Source organism: Cheilinus undulatus, linkage group 9, assembly GCF_018320785.1.
Source record: "Cheilinus undulatus linkage group 9, ASM1832078v1, whole genome shotgun sequence".
Classification (NCBI taxonomy): Eukaryota; Metazoa; Chordata; class Actinopteri; order Labriformes; family Labridae; genus Cheilinus; species Cheilinus undulatus.
In genome coordinates this window covers 5,030,459-5,044,398 of record NC_054873.1, presented here as the reverse complement: position 1 = coordinate 5,044,398, position 13,940 = coordinate 5,030,459, and the positions used below count along the sequence as shown (strand labels likewise).

At 38.6% G+C, this 13,940-nt stretch overlaps 1 protein-coding gene across 5 annotated transcripts in view; it reads right to left on the bottom strand.

The window, feature by feature from the left end:
- Positions 1-13,940, bottom strand: part of cadps2 (Ca++-dependent secretion activator 2) — a 343,471-nt gene that overhangs the window by 188,865 nt on the left and 140,666 nt on the right. For all 5 annotated transcript variants that reach the window (XM_041795900.1, XM_041795903.1, XM_041795901.1 and 2 more), the window contains exon 4: positions 3,884-3,964. In XM_041795900.1, the coding sequence (XP_041651834.1) occupies positions 3,884-3,964 (81 nt within the window). The remainder of the gene's footprint in view (positions 1-3,883; positions 3,965-13,940) is intronic.

Sequence of the window (13,940 nt, the reverse complement as noted above, 5' to 3'; positions counted from 1 at the left end):
TGTAAAGAGAGTATAAATGGGCCTTAAGAGCACAGCATTAGCTGTCAGGGCTGTGTCTGACATAATTAAGCATGATCTATGGAGCCCTGAGTTACTCAGCCTGTTTTTCTAAAAGAAAAGCTTTAAGACTCACTGTGAATTCTACACTCCCATTAGGGGTGTGAAGGTACGTGTATTCGTACCGTACCGATTCGGTACGGGCCTCTCGGTACGGTACAGACGTGTACCGAACAAATACATGTGGAGCCAAGCTCACATACAGACAGAAAAGCAGAGGGCAACTCACGCTGTCCTGGCAACCACACAACCACAGCAGACAACAGCAAAAGCCTGAATATTCCCAGGTGAAAGTGTCCTGTTTAGGAACACTTTGTTGACCAGTAAAATACAACAGTGGACAAAGACAACAACATTAGCGCTGACATTTTTCAGCAGCTGTGTCGCTAAAAGCACGACGTCCAGCGGACCAATCAAAGCGTTTGAAAACGCTCCACTCAAGAACGCCGCTGTTAGGAGGAGGAACAACAAAAAGTCTCACCAGCCAGTTATGAATTTTCTATTTTTTAAGATCATTTTTTATGACAATTGTGCTTTGGCTCTGAGAATCAAATTAACTTTACCTTCAGCTATCAGCCTCCTCAGGGGAGAGGAGACTCCTTCATGTCTGCAGCTGTGTCACAGGTAAAGTTATCCTCAGATTTCACAAGGTTCTAATGTCTTTATCCGCCAAGATAGGCTGTGAAAAGTTCTCCAAAAATTTGTAGTTGGTCCCATTGGTTAAAAAAGTAATTCAGAGCTGAAGTCCGTGTTGAAATCGGCAGGAAAGACGCTAATTTACATGTTTAACAAGCTAACGAACGGTTGTATAATGATGCGTTCAAGTTGGCTGGGAAATTTGGGTGTTTAAAGAATGGGTATAAATAGGTCAATATATCAATTTTAAAAACCTAGTAAATCAAACATATATTTATTAATTAATATTTTTAACTATTGAAGAACTTTTGGAAGGAGGTTGCTGCATTATTAATAATTTAAATGTAATTTAGACAGCCTATGTATTTTAATACAATTTAATAAAAAAATTAAAATTTTAATTTTATTTGCTTCAATTACAGTACTGAAAACGTACCAAACCGTGACTTCAAAACCGAGGTACGTACCGAACCGAAATTTTTCTGTACCGTTACACCCCTAACTCCCATGTATTAGAAAGTCTGACCTGATGTATCTGCTTACTGTGATAAACTAAAGTAATTTAGCCTGAATTGAATTGAAATCATCCAGACACATTCACCCAGAGTGAAAATCAGCCAACAACTGCTTAACAGAAAAAAAATACTGGAACTATCGCCTGGTTTCACGTCAAAGACTGGTGTTACACTTCAATGACTGACCATGTTAACTGGTGACTTTGTATAACATGTGCCTGGGTTAATAACAGATATCGAAAACTAAAAAAGCCTCTTTGTTTAGTTTTTATTAAATTCATATTTACTAAGTATTTATTAGACATAACAGAAAATGGTGCGTTTTGACAATTTTGTGACAATGACAACCACTGAAACTTTCAGCAGAAAAGTCACCAGTTAACACAGTCACTTGTTTAAACATAACACCTGCTTTCCCACAGCATCATCAACAGTGAAGGCTTTGAATTTTGTTTTCTTTTTTTTTTACTGACGCGTTTCTGATAAATACCTTTCATGCTTAGGCCCACACATTTAATAATAGTAAAATGTGTTTTGCAATCAAAGCACAAATTACTGTTTGTAAAAACATTACAAATATACACTCTTTTTCCACCTTATTTCAGGGGCCCCTACTGTAAATCTGAATATGGGCGAAACTTCCAGTGCTAAGGCGGAAGTACGTAATTCAATGTAATTTAATATAGCAGCTAACAATAGATGCTAACAAAGAATGACAGTTGTTTGATAGAAATTCACCGCAAATTTGTAAATATTGATATATTTTTGAAATCACATGTTCACATTTTTTGTTTTGTAAGCTGTAAGTAAGTAAATAAGGTGGATACTACATTACTCCTTGGGGGTCTACTGCTATAAATGTGGTTTGAACTTCCCGTACAGTAGCAATAATAGCAAAACACGATTCTTCCAAGGGATTACTAAAGTGATTTAGCGTCAACAGTTGTTCTGAAATAAATAAATATTTGCTGCAATAAATACCGCTTCATTTTTGTTAACTCAATGAAGTTAAATGAGCTGAATGTTTAAATAATATTTTCTGTAATGCTCAGTACCTGTTTCTTCAGTTGTGGTACTAATAACATGACAAAGTTAAATATGTATCTTTAACAACAGTGTTTTAAATATGCTCTTCACTGTTTAAATGCATTTAGGATGTAATTCTTTCAATATTAATTCATCATTAATTCAAAACTTGACATTTACCAAACTGAAGAGCTGACAAATTGAGTCATGGATAATTTCATTTAATATAATTCCCACATTTTAAGTGGGATTAGTTGGTGGACTAAGGATTTCAGCAACCCCACAAACTAGAAATGTTATCTGAAGGTGGTGTCCAAACTCATTTAACAAAATGTGATCGTCTCTTTCTGCAATGATATGAAGCTACTAAAGTTAGCTAAATATGATTGTCTAGGTCATCCGAGGTAATGTCATCACTTTGTACTCTTTAGTAGAGGGCAGAAAAATAATAATATTGTCCCGATTGAGGTGAAGCAGTCAAAAGTTACATATTTTAATGTCCAAATTGCTCTAAAAATTGCGTTTCACATCTCTCACTGGAAGTTGCGCCCATATTTCACACAAAGAATCATGGAGACTAGGAATAAGGTGGATAGGAAATAGTCAATGTGTTGCGAATCTGGAGTCAATTTACATTTAAAATAGATTCTGAATCAAATTGTGACCCCCAGAGTCAGAACCAAACTGAATTGAGAGATTCTTAAAGATTTACATCTCTACTGAGCAGCAGGGCTGGTCTCTTCTTGACATGGAAAAGTCTAGTGGGGCCACAACTTCAAAGCAGGATGGATGGGGATGTTGTTCTGGATTTTGGAGGCGACTTGGGTGGCAAAGAATAACTGTGGTCCAACTAGTACGCAACCCTAAACATGAATATGGTACAGCAACAGGACAGCTGCTTCCAGTAGCAGGTACAGCTAAAGAAGACACACCCAATAATAATAATAAAAATCATGAATTTATCTGGCTTTAGAAAGTGTTGGAAACATTGGAGGTAATGGAAGAACTCAACTAAAAATGTACATAACATATGAGTGTCCATATATGAACTAAAAAAAAAAGAACTCAACTAAAAATGTACATAACATATGAGTGTCCATATATGAACTAAAAAAGACATTTCAGTGTAAAATTCTAAGTATTGAGTTTTTTAACTAAATGTAATGAGAGCTGCAAGTGCAGCAGGAACAAAAATAGTCAAGTTTCTTGATATAAAATGATAACTTACTATACAAAATACCTTCAGAAAATGCTTTAACATGCTAGAATTATAAATCCTGGAATAATAATGATAAAAATAAGGACCTTGCATGGGGAAATAAGAGCGATGGGAGATAAAAATTTACCGATTAGAGGTTGTTTTTTCTAATCTGTTTTTTTGGACAAGAGAGATGTGAAACTCTTCTCACAAGTACAGCATGTGCTGATTTAGAGAATACTCACTGAAATAAATTTGTGGAACAAATGTGTGATTTCTGTCTCTTTAACAGTAAAAATACCAATCACTAAATCCTACCTTAAAGTTGCAGAAAAGTTTTATTCTCTTCTTTTGTGACAAAAAAGAGCTGAAAATTACAGATATATTTTTAAAGCTGCCCACATGATGAATCATTTTTTAATGGTAGCCAAAAAATAAAGGTATTTCTCACTCTTGAAATCTTCTCAGCCAGCTGTAACCTCCCGTCCAGCTCTCTTCGGATCTGAGCCGCCTGTTCATCCACGTTATCCAGCTAGAAGAAAAAAAAAAGTTTAACGGGTCAGCCAATCAGACATCTGAAGGGTCCAGCGCTTCAAAGACACAGAAGGTGAAAATCAACACAAAAGACTTACAGGAGGTTCAGGTAATGATAAAATAATCAGCGCTGGGGTAATAATCAAGGACAACAATTAAACAATCAGGAGTGGTGCTCTGAGATTAAAACACTTAATCAGGGAAAACCTCTCAAGCAATCACAAAAGAGAACTATTTCATCATGTTTATTTTATTTGGTCACTAAGGGAATCAAAGCAGCAGGTTGTTCATATGCAGTTCATTTTATGTCCACTAGAGGCTGCTGCTGAAAAACTTTCACCCTATTTAAGGTCAAAGAAAAACCTTGAACTTCTGTGGACTTGTGATTTGACCATTCCTTATCTATTTTTTTTTTTTTTTAAAGAAAATACAGGATATAAAATCTATAAATATCTTCCTCTAGAGCAGGCTGCTGTCCTTTGTTTTCTAAGCCCTGAATTCATCCTGGACTAAGCCTTAAACATGCCGGGATTATATTTTAACCTGGCACGCCACATAGACTGTTTTTTATTTCCATTGCATGGATATATTTCACATTCAACTGAGAAACCTCAAGGGCAAAGCATTTAGAAGGGGTAGGACTTTTAAAAAAGAGTCTGGGAAGGTGATTAGATCATTTTGTCTCATTTGCAGAACATATTCAACTCGGGTGTAACGTCATTCACAGCTCTGACATCCAAGGTAAATGGAACAAAGCTGAAGTCCCCAAATGATGACTCAGTGCAATGTTTTGTGATTTTATGGAAAATGTGTAGCGTTTTGTGATTTTTTTATGGCACCTGTTTTGAAACCAGTACACCCTAGAAGTCTTCTGAGAGGTATCAAGGACAGTTGGAGCAACGGTGTGGCGTGCAAATCAACACAGACATGTTGCCAATTCTAGTCATCAGACAAAGACATGTAGTTGAGGTCTGATTAAATGGTCATTTTTTTTAACATCTGCAGTCATGTGCATAAGTTTCAGGCATGCAGGGCATTAAGCATTAATCATAGGGTCCAATGTGCTTCAACTCGTAGCTGGAGGGGGTGCAGGGCGGCTAGGGTCAAGCTTCGCACATATCAACCCACATGTACAGTTGCAAGAAAAAGTATGTGAACCCTTTGGGATTTCTTGGATTTCTGCATAAATTGGTCATAAAATGTGTTCTGATCTTCATCTAAGTCACAACAATAGACAGTCTGCTTAAACTAATACCGCACAAAAAATCATATGTTTTCATGTTTTTTATTGAACAGAACATGTAAACATTCACAGTGCAGGGTGGAAAAAGTATGTGAATCCCTAGGCTAATGACTTCTCCAAGAGCTAATTGGAGCCTGGAGTCAGCCAACCTGGAGTCCAATCAATGTGATGAGATTGGATGTGTTGGTTAAAGCTGCCCTGCCCTATAAAAAACACACACCAGTTTTGAATTTGCTCTTCTCAAGACACTGCCTGATGTGAACCATGCCTGGCACAAAAGAGCTCTCAGAAGACCTACGATCAAGAATTGTTGACTTGCATGAAGCTGGAAAGGGTGACAAAAGTATCTCTAAAAGCCTTGATGTTCATGTGTCCACGGTAAGACAGACTGTCTACAAATAGAGAAAGTTCAGCACTGTTGCTACTCTGCCTAGGCGTGGTCGTCCTGTAAAGGTGACTGCAAGAGCACAGTGCAGAATGCTCAATGAGGTGAAGAAGAATCCTAGAGAGTCAGCTAAAGACTTACAGAAATCTCTGGCACATGCTAACATTTGTGTTGACAAATCTACAATAAGTAAAACATTAAACAAGAATGGAGTTCATGGGAGGACACCACAGAGGAAGCTACTGCTGTCCAAAAAAAAAAAACATTCCTGCATGTTTGAAGTTTGCAAAAGAGCACCTGGATGTTCCACAGCACTACTGGCAAAATATTCTGTGGACAGACAAAACCAAAATTGAGTTGTTTGGAAGGAACACACAATGCTATGTGTGGAGAAAAAAAGGCACAGCACACCAACATCAAAACCTCATCCCAACTGTGAAATATGGTGGAGGGGCCATCATGGTTTGGGGCTGCTGTGCTGCCTCAGGGTCTGGACGGATTGCTGTCATTGATGGAAAAATGAATTCCCAATTTTATCAAGACATTTTACAGGAAAACTTAAGACACCTTCTAGAGTGGCCCAGTCAGAGTCCTGACCTCAATCTGATTGAGATGCTGTGGCATGACCTCAAGAGAGCGATTCACACCAGACATCCCAAGAATATTGCTGAACTGAAACAGTTTTGTAAAGAGGAATGGTCCAAAATTCCTCCTGAGCGTTGTGCAGGTCTGATCTGCAACTACAGGAAACATTTGGTTGAGGTTATTGCTGCCAAAGGAAGGTCAACCAGTTATTAAATCCAAAGGTTCACATACTTTTTCCACCCTGTACTGTGAATGTTTACATGGTTTGTTCAATAACAACATGAAAACATATGATTTTTTGTGCGGTATTAGTTTAAGCAGTCTGTTTTTGTCTATTGTCGCAACTTTGATGAAGATCAGAACACATTTTATGACCAATTTATGCAGAAATCCAAGAAATCCCAAAGGGTTCACATACTTTTTCTTGCAACTGTATGTTGCTTAGCAGCCAAGGTTGAGCTTGACGGCATCGCCTTCATCTGGGCCTTTTCATCCCTGGTAATACGCACAGAGCTCGCTGGCAGTTTTGGGACATGCACAGCATGGCCAGAGGCTCATGGCAACACTTTGACTCATCAAGATGGCTTCCTACCAAGATAGCAAAAAGTCATTGAATCAACATTGTGATACTGTCAGGCTGAAGATTGTATCTCGGAAACACTTTGGATTAAAAGTGTATGAAAATGTGAGTCGACTCACCAGAAAACCAAACTGATTGGACTTTTACTTCGAATGTTGAAACTCTGCAGCTAGAGTTCTCACCCGCACTAGACCCTGGCAACACATCACTCCAACCCTCATCCACCTCCACTGGCTCCCTATCAAGTCCCATATCAACTACAAAGTCCTCCTCCTCACATACAAATCTCTCCATGCTCTGGCTCCCCAGTACCTTTCTGATCTCCTCCATCCACACACACATCCCGCAACCTTCGATCTTCAGACACCGGCCTACTTTCCATGCCCAAAACCAAACTCCGAACCTATGGAGACAGAGCCTTCAGTGCTGCAGCTCCCACCCTCTGGAACACTCTTCCTGCAGACATCCGTAGCGCTCCATCTCTGGACATTTTCAAAAAACGTCTCAAGCACCACCTGTTCACCACTGCCTACAATCTTCACTAAACCACCCCTTACACTCATCCTACCCCTCACATAATTTGTCCATGTCTATGTGTTCCTGTAAAGCGTCCTTGGGTTTCTTGAAAGGCGCTATATAAATTCAAGATATTATTATTATTATTATTTGAATAACCCAATGTGACTTTACCGTACCTGTCATGTTGTAGTACTGGAGAGCGGTTTTGGTCTTGTCCTCCCCCAAATATACCCCCCCCCCAACATTTCAACATTTAAAAATCATCATCTATACTACACTGATTCAACAACAGTTTTTCAAACATTGAAATGGTAACTGTAACTAAACATTGAAACAACATAGATTTTTCAACCTCAACCAAAAATAGCCAATCTGACCAAAATCCAACACTGAATTAACGTCTTTTGCTATCTGGGTAGACAGGTCTTATTCAAGACATCCAACCGTTACGCCACCTAAAAGGTGTGGCCTTTGTTATTTTTTCAACAGAATATTTTTCCACGACCCTGGTAACATGCAAGGACATCCAGAGCACAACTGGGGTTTCGTCAATCCTTCTCCAACCCAATGGTGCCTGAAGGTGGCTAACTCACCATTGCACGGCTTACTTCAGCCTCATTCTCTGTCCCAAACCTGCCTAAAAGTTCTACACAGTGCTGTACATCTAAGCTAGTAGCTAATAGCTAATAGCTACAGCAGTAGCAAACATTGAAAACACCAGCTCATGGTACAACTTAACCCCATCCGTAACAATCTCAAACTCATGCCAAAGCAGGTCGGCAGAAGACTGAAAGCATCTTTTCTATCATACAAAGCTTTCAATGATGCGGTCCAGTTCTGATAAAACTGCTGCTATGCTACAGCTACATCCTAGCTAACTGCTACACCAGTGGCAGCTATTATTAGCTATCAGCAAACTAAGCTCTGCTCGCAGCTCCGCCTTGTTCTCCTGAAATGATGCTGATTCGTCAAAACCATTTTCTGGTCTGGCCCAAACATTGTAGGTTAGAGCTTTGCATGATGGATTTGCCCGATGACTGACATGGAGCCTGGGAAATCCACCTGCTTTGCAAAGTCAGGTGTATTTTTTTTAATGAAATTCTGGTTCAGAGCTGTAGTAGTGGTTTAGTTTTCGCCTCATAGAAGTGAGTCAGTGTGGTTTGAGAGCTTTCCACAGAGCAGAGATCATCCATGGAGTCATCTGTTTAACTCGATGTCAGCAAGCATCAAACCGAAGATGAAAGCAGAGTAAAAAGCTCAACCAATTTTGCTTACTTTGCAAAAAACAGCTGTCGCCTGGTTCCTTCGCTCAGCGATGAGCAGAGGCGTCTAAATGACAATCAGAGATAAAACGGCTCAGATGGAAGCTGGCCTGGAGCCAAAGAGACGAGCGCAGCCTTCAGAGGCGATAACAGAGAGGAGAGATAAGCTGTTTAATTTGACTCTGTTCCAAAATGAGTCCCAGAGAATCAGTTAACAACCTGCAGTCAGTGTCTCATTTAGTGAGTACAAACTTCCTTTAGTCACACTCAGGAGTTTTCAGGGCTGCAGGCCGAGGAGGAAACCCTGAGCAGGAAGCTAAAAATCAGCAGTTAAGACAAGAGCATGGGTCAGTGTGAGAGCCTCTGGACCTGGACTGGACTGGACCCAGGCTGATTTCATCTGCGTTAAACATTTTAGTCAGAAGCGGACAGCGAGAAAGATCCTCAGCATATTCATTTCCAAACTCAGAGGGTTGTCACAGAGTTTGAAAACTTGGAAAGTTGCAAAGATCAATCAATGTCTGCTTCCAAGACCGGCCATAAGGGAGGAAAGAGTATTTTCTGTTTTTAAATGTAAACCCTTTTATGAGGCCTTTCTGGCAATGTTAACATGGGATGTGATTGGCTATTAATGTCAGACTTTATAGCCATGACCTGCACAAAAGTCCAAATAACAGACAAGGAAAAAAAACTGATGCAGCTTTTTAGGGAACATTTGATCCCAAAAAACACACAATATCAACAGAAATGGATCATCAAAGTCAACTTTAGCAACATGGGCTGGATAGGTCAGTGGGTTGTATCGCTGACTTTGGTACAGGAGATCAAGGGTTCAAATCCAAGTCAGGGAATGATCAGCATCCAGTATGGGCCCTTGGGCAAGGTCCTTAACCCCTGCGACACCTGTCTACCTGACATTTGTATGCTGCTTTGGACAAAGGCTTCTGCTTGATGACTCTGTAACATTGCAACATTGGATTTAGATAACAGATTTATGTAGCTTGCAAAGCTGCATTGTGAGCTTAGCTTTCCCCATGTTAGCTAAGTAGCTACATTACCTATGACTAAGTTAGCTTTAGCCATGTGGATTTAGCTAACATAGCTATGTAGATAACATATCTATGTAGCTTACATAGCTGCTTTGTGAGCTTAGCTTTCCCTGTGTTAGCTACATAGCTAAGTAGCTACATTACCTATGACAAAGTTAGCTTGAGCAATGTGGATTTAGCTAGCATAGCTGTGTAGAAAACAGATATGTGTCACTTATTCATCTGCTTTGTGAGCTTAACTTTCTTTATGTTAGCTACATAGCTCCATTACCTATAGCTAAGTAAGCTTTAGCATCATGTGCTTTGCAAATTTAGCTAAAAGCTAACATTTCTAGATCATGTTAATGCGAAGCTTTTTAGCTTAGCCTTGGTTATGTAACAATAGCTACTTACCTCTGTTATCTGAATAGCTTACACAGCTAAAGGAGCTATGTAAGCAATGCTTTCTGCATTGGCATCGAGTTAGTTTTTTAGGAGGAGAAGTTTTTTTTTTCCTGTAAGTAATCTGGTTTTGTAGGTCAGGATTTCAAATTTTAACTTTTGGTATCCTAACCCTTATCTTGAACCGTACCCTAACCCTAAATGGAAGCTTAAATCAGATTTTATTTCTTACATTTTCAGATGTTTCTCATTTTGAGAAATTTAGACACAGCAAACGATTAAGAAAATATCGTCTATTGTTCCGATTTGAGGGGCAACACTCACTGAAACTGCTGGAAGCTAAAGCCACCACTATCAACAAGTACCTTATACAACCTACTTTAAAAATACTGAAATATCCCTTTAGGATAATAGCGCTTTAAGTGAGTCAACTGCTGATCAAACTCTGTAACACGCGTTAGCTACACAAAAATATTTACAACCTAAAGTACAGAGCAGAAGCAGCCAGCAACAAGTGATGTGAGACCCAAAATAAAGGCCTAACAACACGAGCTGTGAACAGCTTCGTGATAACCTGGCCTATCCAAGTCAAGCCTGTTTAATATGCAATGTGGAAGTACATTTTCTGCATTAAATCATTAGAAATGCTGAAAATATCAGATAATTCTATGAATGCAATTGTGCAGTTGAGTAAATCAGTCTAAATAAGTTAGATGGGATACATCAGTGAGTCCTTTGTCTGAGATTTTGACGCTGATGACTGAATTCAAACACCTGAATCATATCTAGAAGGATTTATACAGAGTTCATGTGAGCATTATAAAAGATACTGATACGCCCAGTTTGGCTGCATGTGCTGGGATTAAGCAGTGAAACAGACGCACATGCATGCACGGATCAGAGCACACAGTGGCGTTGTTACCATGACTTCTATTATGTGATCTTTGTTGGCAGCCTTTCTAATTCTGCCTCGGAGCATTTCTATGACAACCATTCTCCACATGACATTGATACAGACTCAGCACCGTGTCGGCACGTCAGAGAGGAGGCATGCACGCAGGAATGTGTGAGACGCTTTGAAAGACACAAAATGTCACATTAAGATTTTTGATTTGTGTTTCGGTCGATGATTTTTAACCCTCAGACATCACTTTAATTTACGACCCTTTAAAGCCATTAAGGACAAAAATCTCCACTTCCAAAAACCTGCTATAAAAACTCGACAGATTAATATTTTTTCTGCCTTTTTTTTTTTTTTATAAATCTCTTAAACAACTTCAGCTGTGCTCGAAACTACCAAACATTCAATCATTTTTAGGATTTTTAACCCTTTAAATGCCAGTTTGATTACTTAAAGTCAATGTGTTTTTTTTTAATGAAAAAAAGCAAATAAAAAATGCGTTATCTTCCTCAAACCAAATGTTGGATGGCTAGGACATTATTTCTAAATCCAGCGGATATGTCAATGATCAGTCAAAATTTGACTTTGATGCATTTTTAGTTTTTGTGTAGCATTTGTTTTAAAAATTTACTACTACTTAAGGACAAAAACATCCACTCTAAAAAAATGGCAATAAAAATAGTATGCATTCGTATTTTTTTCTGCTTATTTGGGTCAAATCTTTTGATCAACTTCAGTTCTGATCAAAACAATCCAATATTTAATTATTTTCAGGATTTTAACCCTTTAAATGCCAGTTTCATTACAGGATGGTAATATTAAAAAAAAAAACACAAAACATTCATTATTTTCCAGATAACTAATGTTGGGGGGCTGGGGGTTGGTTTTTAAGATCAGTCCTAGGTATGTCAAACATTTTCTAAAATATTGACTTTGATGCATTTTTAGTTTTTGTGTAGCATCAGATTTAAAATTTATCACCTTTTCGAGTAGCTTTTGGACAAAAACGTCGCATTGACTCCCATTCAGACCACATTTTTTGATTTCATTGCCATTGCATGATATAATCATGCATCCTGTAATGTTATGGTTTCATTATTGAGAAAAATAGTAAAATTTGTTTTTAATGTTCATCACTAAAATCAGCCATTTCCCCATTATAGGCCATTATAGGCCTACTTTGTTCTAATGGCTTTAAAGGGTAGTAAATTTTAAATCTAATGTTACACAAAAACTAAAAATGCATCAAAGTATATATTTTGGTTAATCATTGACATGTCCAAGCCGAATTTAGAAATCATACCCCAGCCATCCAACATTTGGTTTGAGGAAGAAATCACGTTTTTTTTTATTTGCTTTTTTCATTAAAAAAAAAAAACACATTGACTTTAAGTAATCAAACTGGCATTTAAAGGGTTAAAATCCTCAAAATGATTGAGTGTGACTTTTTTGTCCTCAATTGCTTTAAAGGGTCGTAAATGTGTTTCACAGTGTTCCCCTGACCTATTAGAGCAATTGAAATTTGAATTTGAAAATTTGCCAAAAAAAACACTTAGTTACAAAAAATTAGACCATATGGACCGACACAGCCAAAATGGTGAGCAAAGAAAGAGGAAAAATTTGCCGGAATGGATAAAAATGTCCCTAGTGATGCCTGAGAGTTAAGAGCAAACTTTACAAGTGCTTTGGTGAAGAGACCGGGTGTAAAGTGGCTTTTTGAAATACATCTGCAAGGACAGGAACACTCTTGTGAAGAAGAGTATTGTGTTTGTTATTTCAGCTACATACAGTAGATAATTAGCCTTACTGTAATCAGATTACATTTGTCTGTAATGCAGCAGTGTAACACATTACTGCTAGTAATCATGTTACTCATACTGTTAAATAATAATCTTACTACTGGTGTTGCTGTAAATCCTCCAACCACACAGAGAAAACAAATTAAGAGCCCTTTTTAATGCAAGCTCACATAACACTGACACATTTGCTCTCGTCCACAGATGTAAAGAGGGAAACAGCAGAGTGGTTCAAATAAGGACATCTTCAGATGAGTGGAGATTTGAACATTACTTTGGATTTTTTGCACAAAAGGTCAAGAATTTGACGATGAAGTGTAATGCAAAACAACTCCACTGCCGTTAACTCTACGTCAAATCTTTCCACTTGCAAAGGCATCAACACAAAGCTAGAAGCGAGAGACCCCCCAGAGGCCAGGCTCAAGATAACTGCATGATGTCAACACCTACTCAGCAACTAAGCCTAGATTTTCAACAAATGCCACAGGTAAGCACAAAAGCTGAGATAAATAGACTTGGGATAACATATATGGAGGAGGAAACGTTCCTTACTGTGGCCTTGCTCTTGGCAGATTTTTCTGTGAGGTGATGTTTTGGTCTGACCTTCACAACTTCGCTGCCTCGTTTATGTACATCTAATTTTTGACAATGTCAGGGTAGACAGGGTCCCACAATACCCCAAAGATTTTTGGCACCCCTCTTAGGGGTCCAGGCCCAAGGTTGGGGACAACTGATCTACATAACATGACAAACTCTTGCTGAAGCAGGTCAGTAGAAGAGCAAAAAACATCTTTTTGACCAAGAAAAGCTTTCTGTGTGGTCCCGGAAATTGTTGCTATCTCCATCTTAGCTAATTGCATCACTGGCAGCCATTGTTTACAGGTTTACTGTACAACTAAGCCTCGCCTCCAGCTTCCACCTCTCCTCAACTAGTACTGATTGGTCCAGTCATTTTCTGACCTGGCACAAATGTTTGAACTTGAAGCTTTATAAGGTGGAACCAGGCCAGTCTCTCTGCTTTGTACGTTACAGAAATCCCACCATCCTTTTCTTTGATTCATTCTTTTTTGTGTGCAGAAAAGTGTCGGCATCAGAGCGAAAAAGCTCTCACATTTAACAATGAAGCGGAGCGACCTGCTGTGCTTAAACACAGCTGATCACAGACTTTATATCTGACTGCGGTGACAGAATAAAGACTGCAATCAAATACAGGCAGGAATCAAAGAATATAAAACAAAGCTATTTAGATTAGAGAGCAGAGAATAGAGAAATC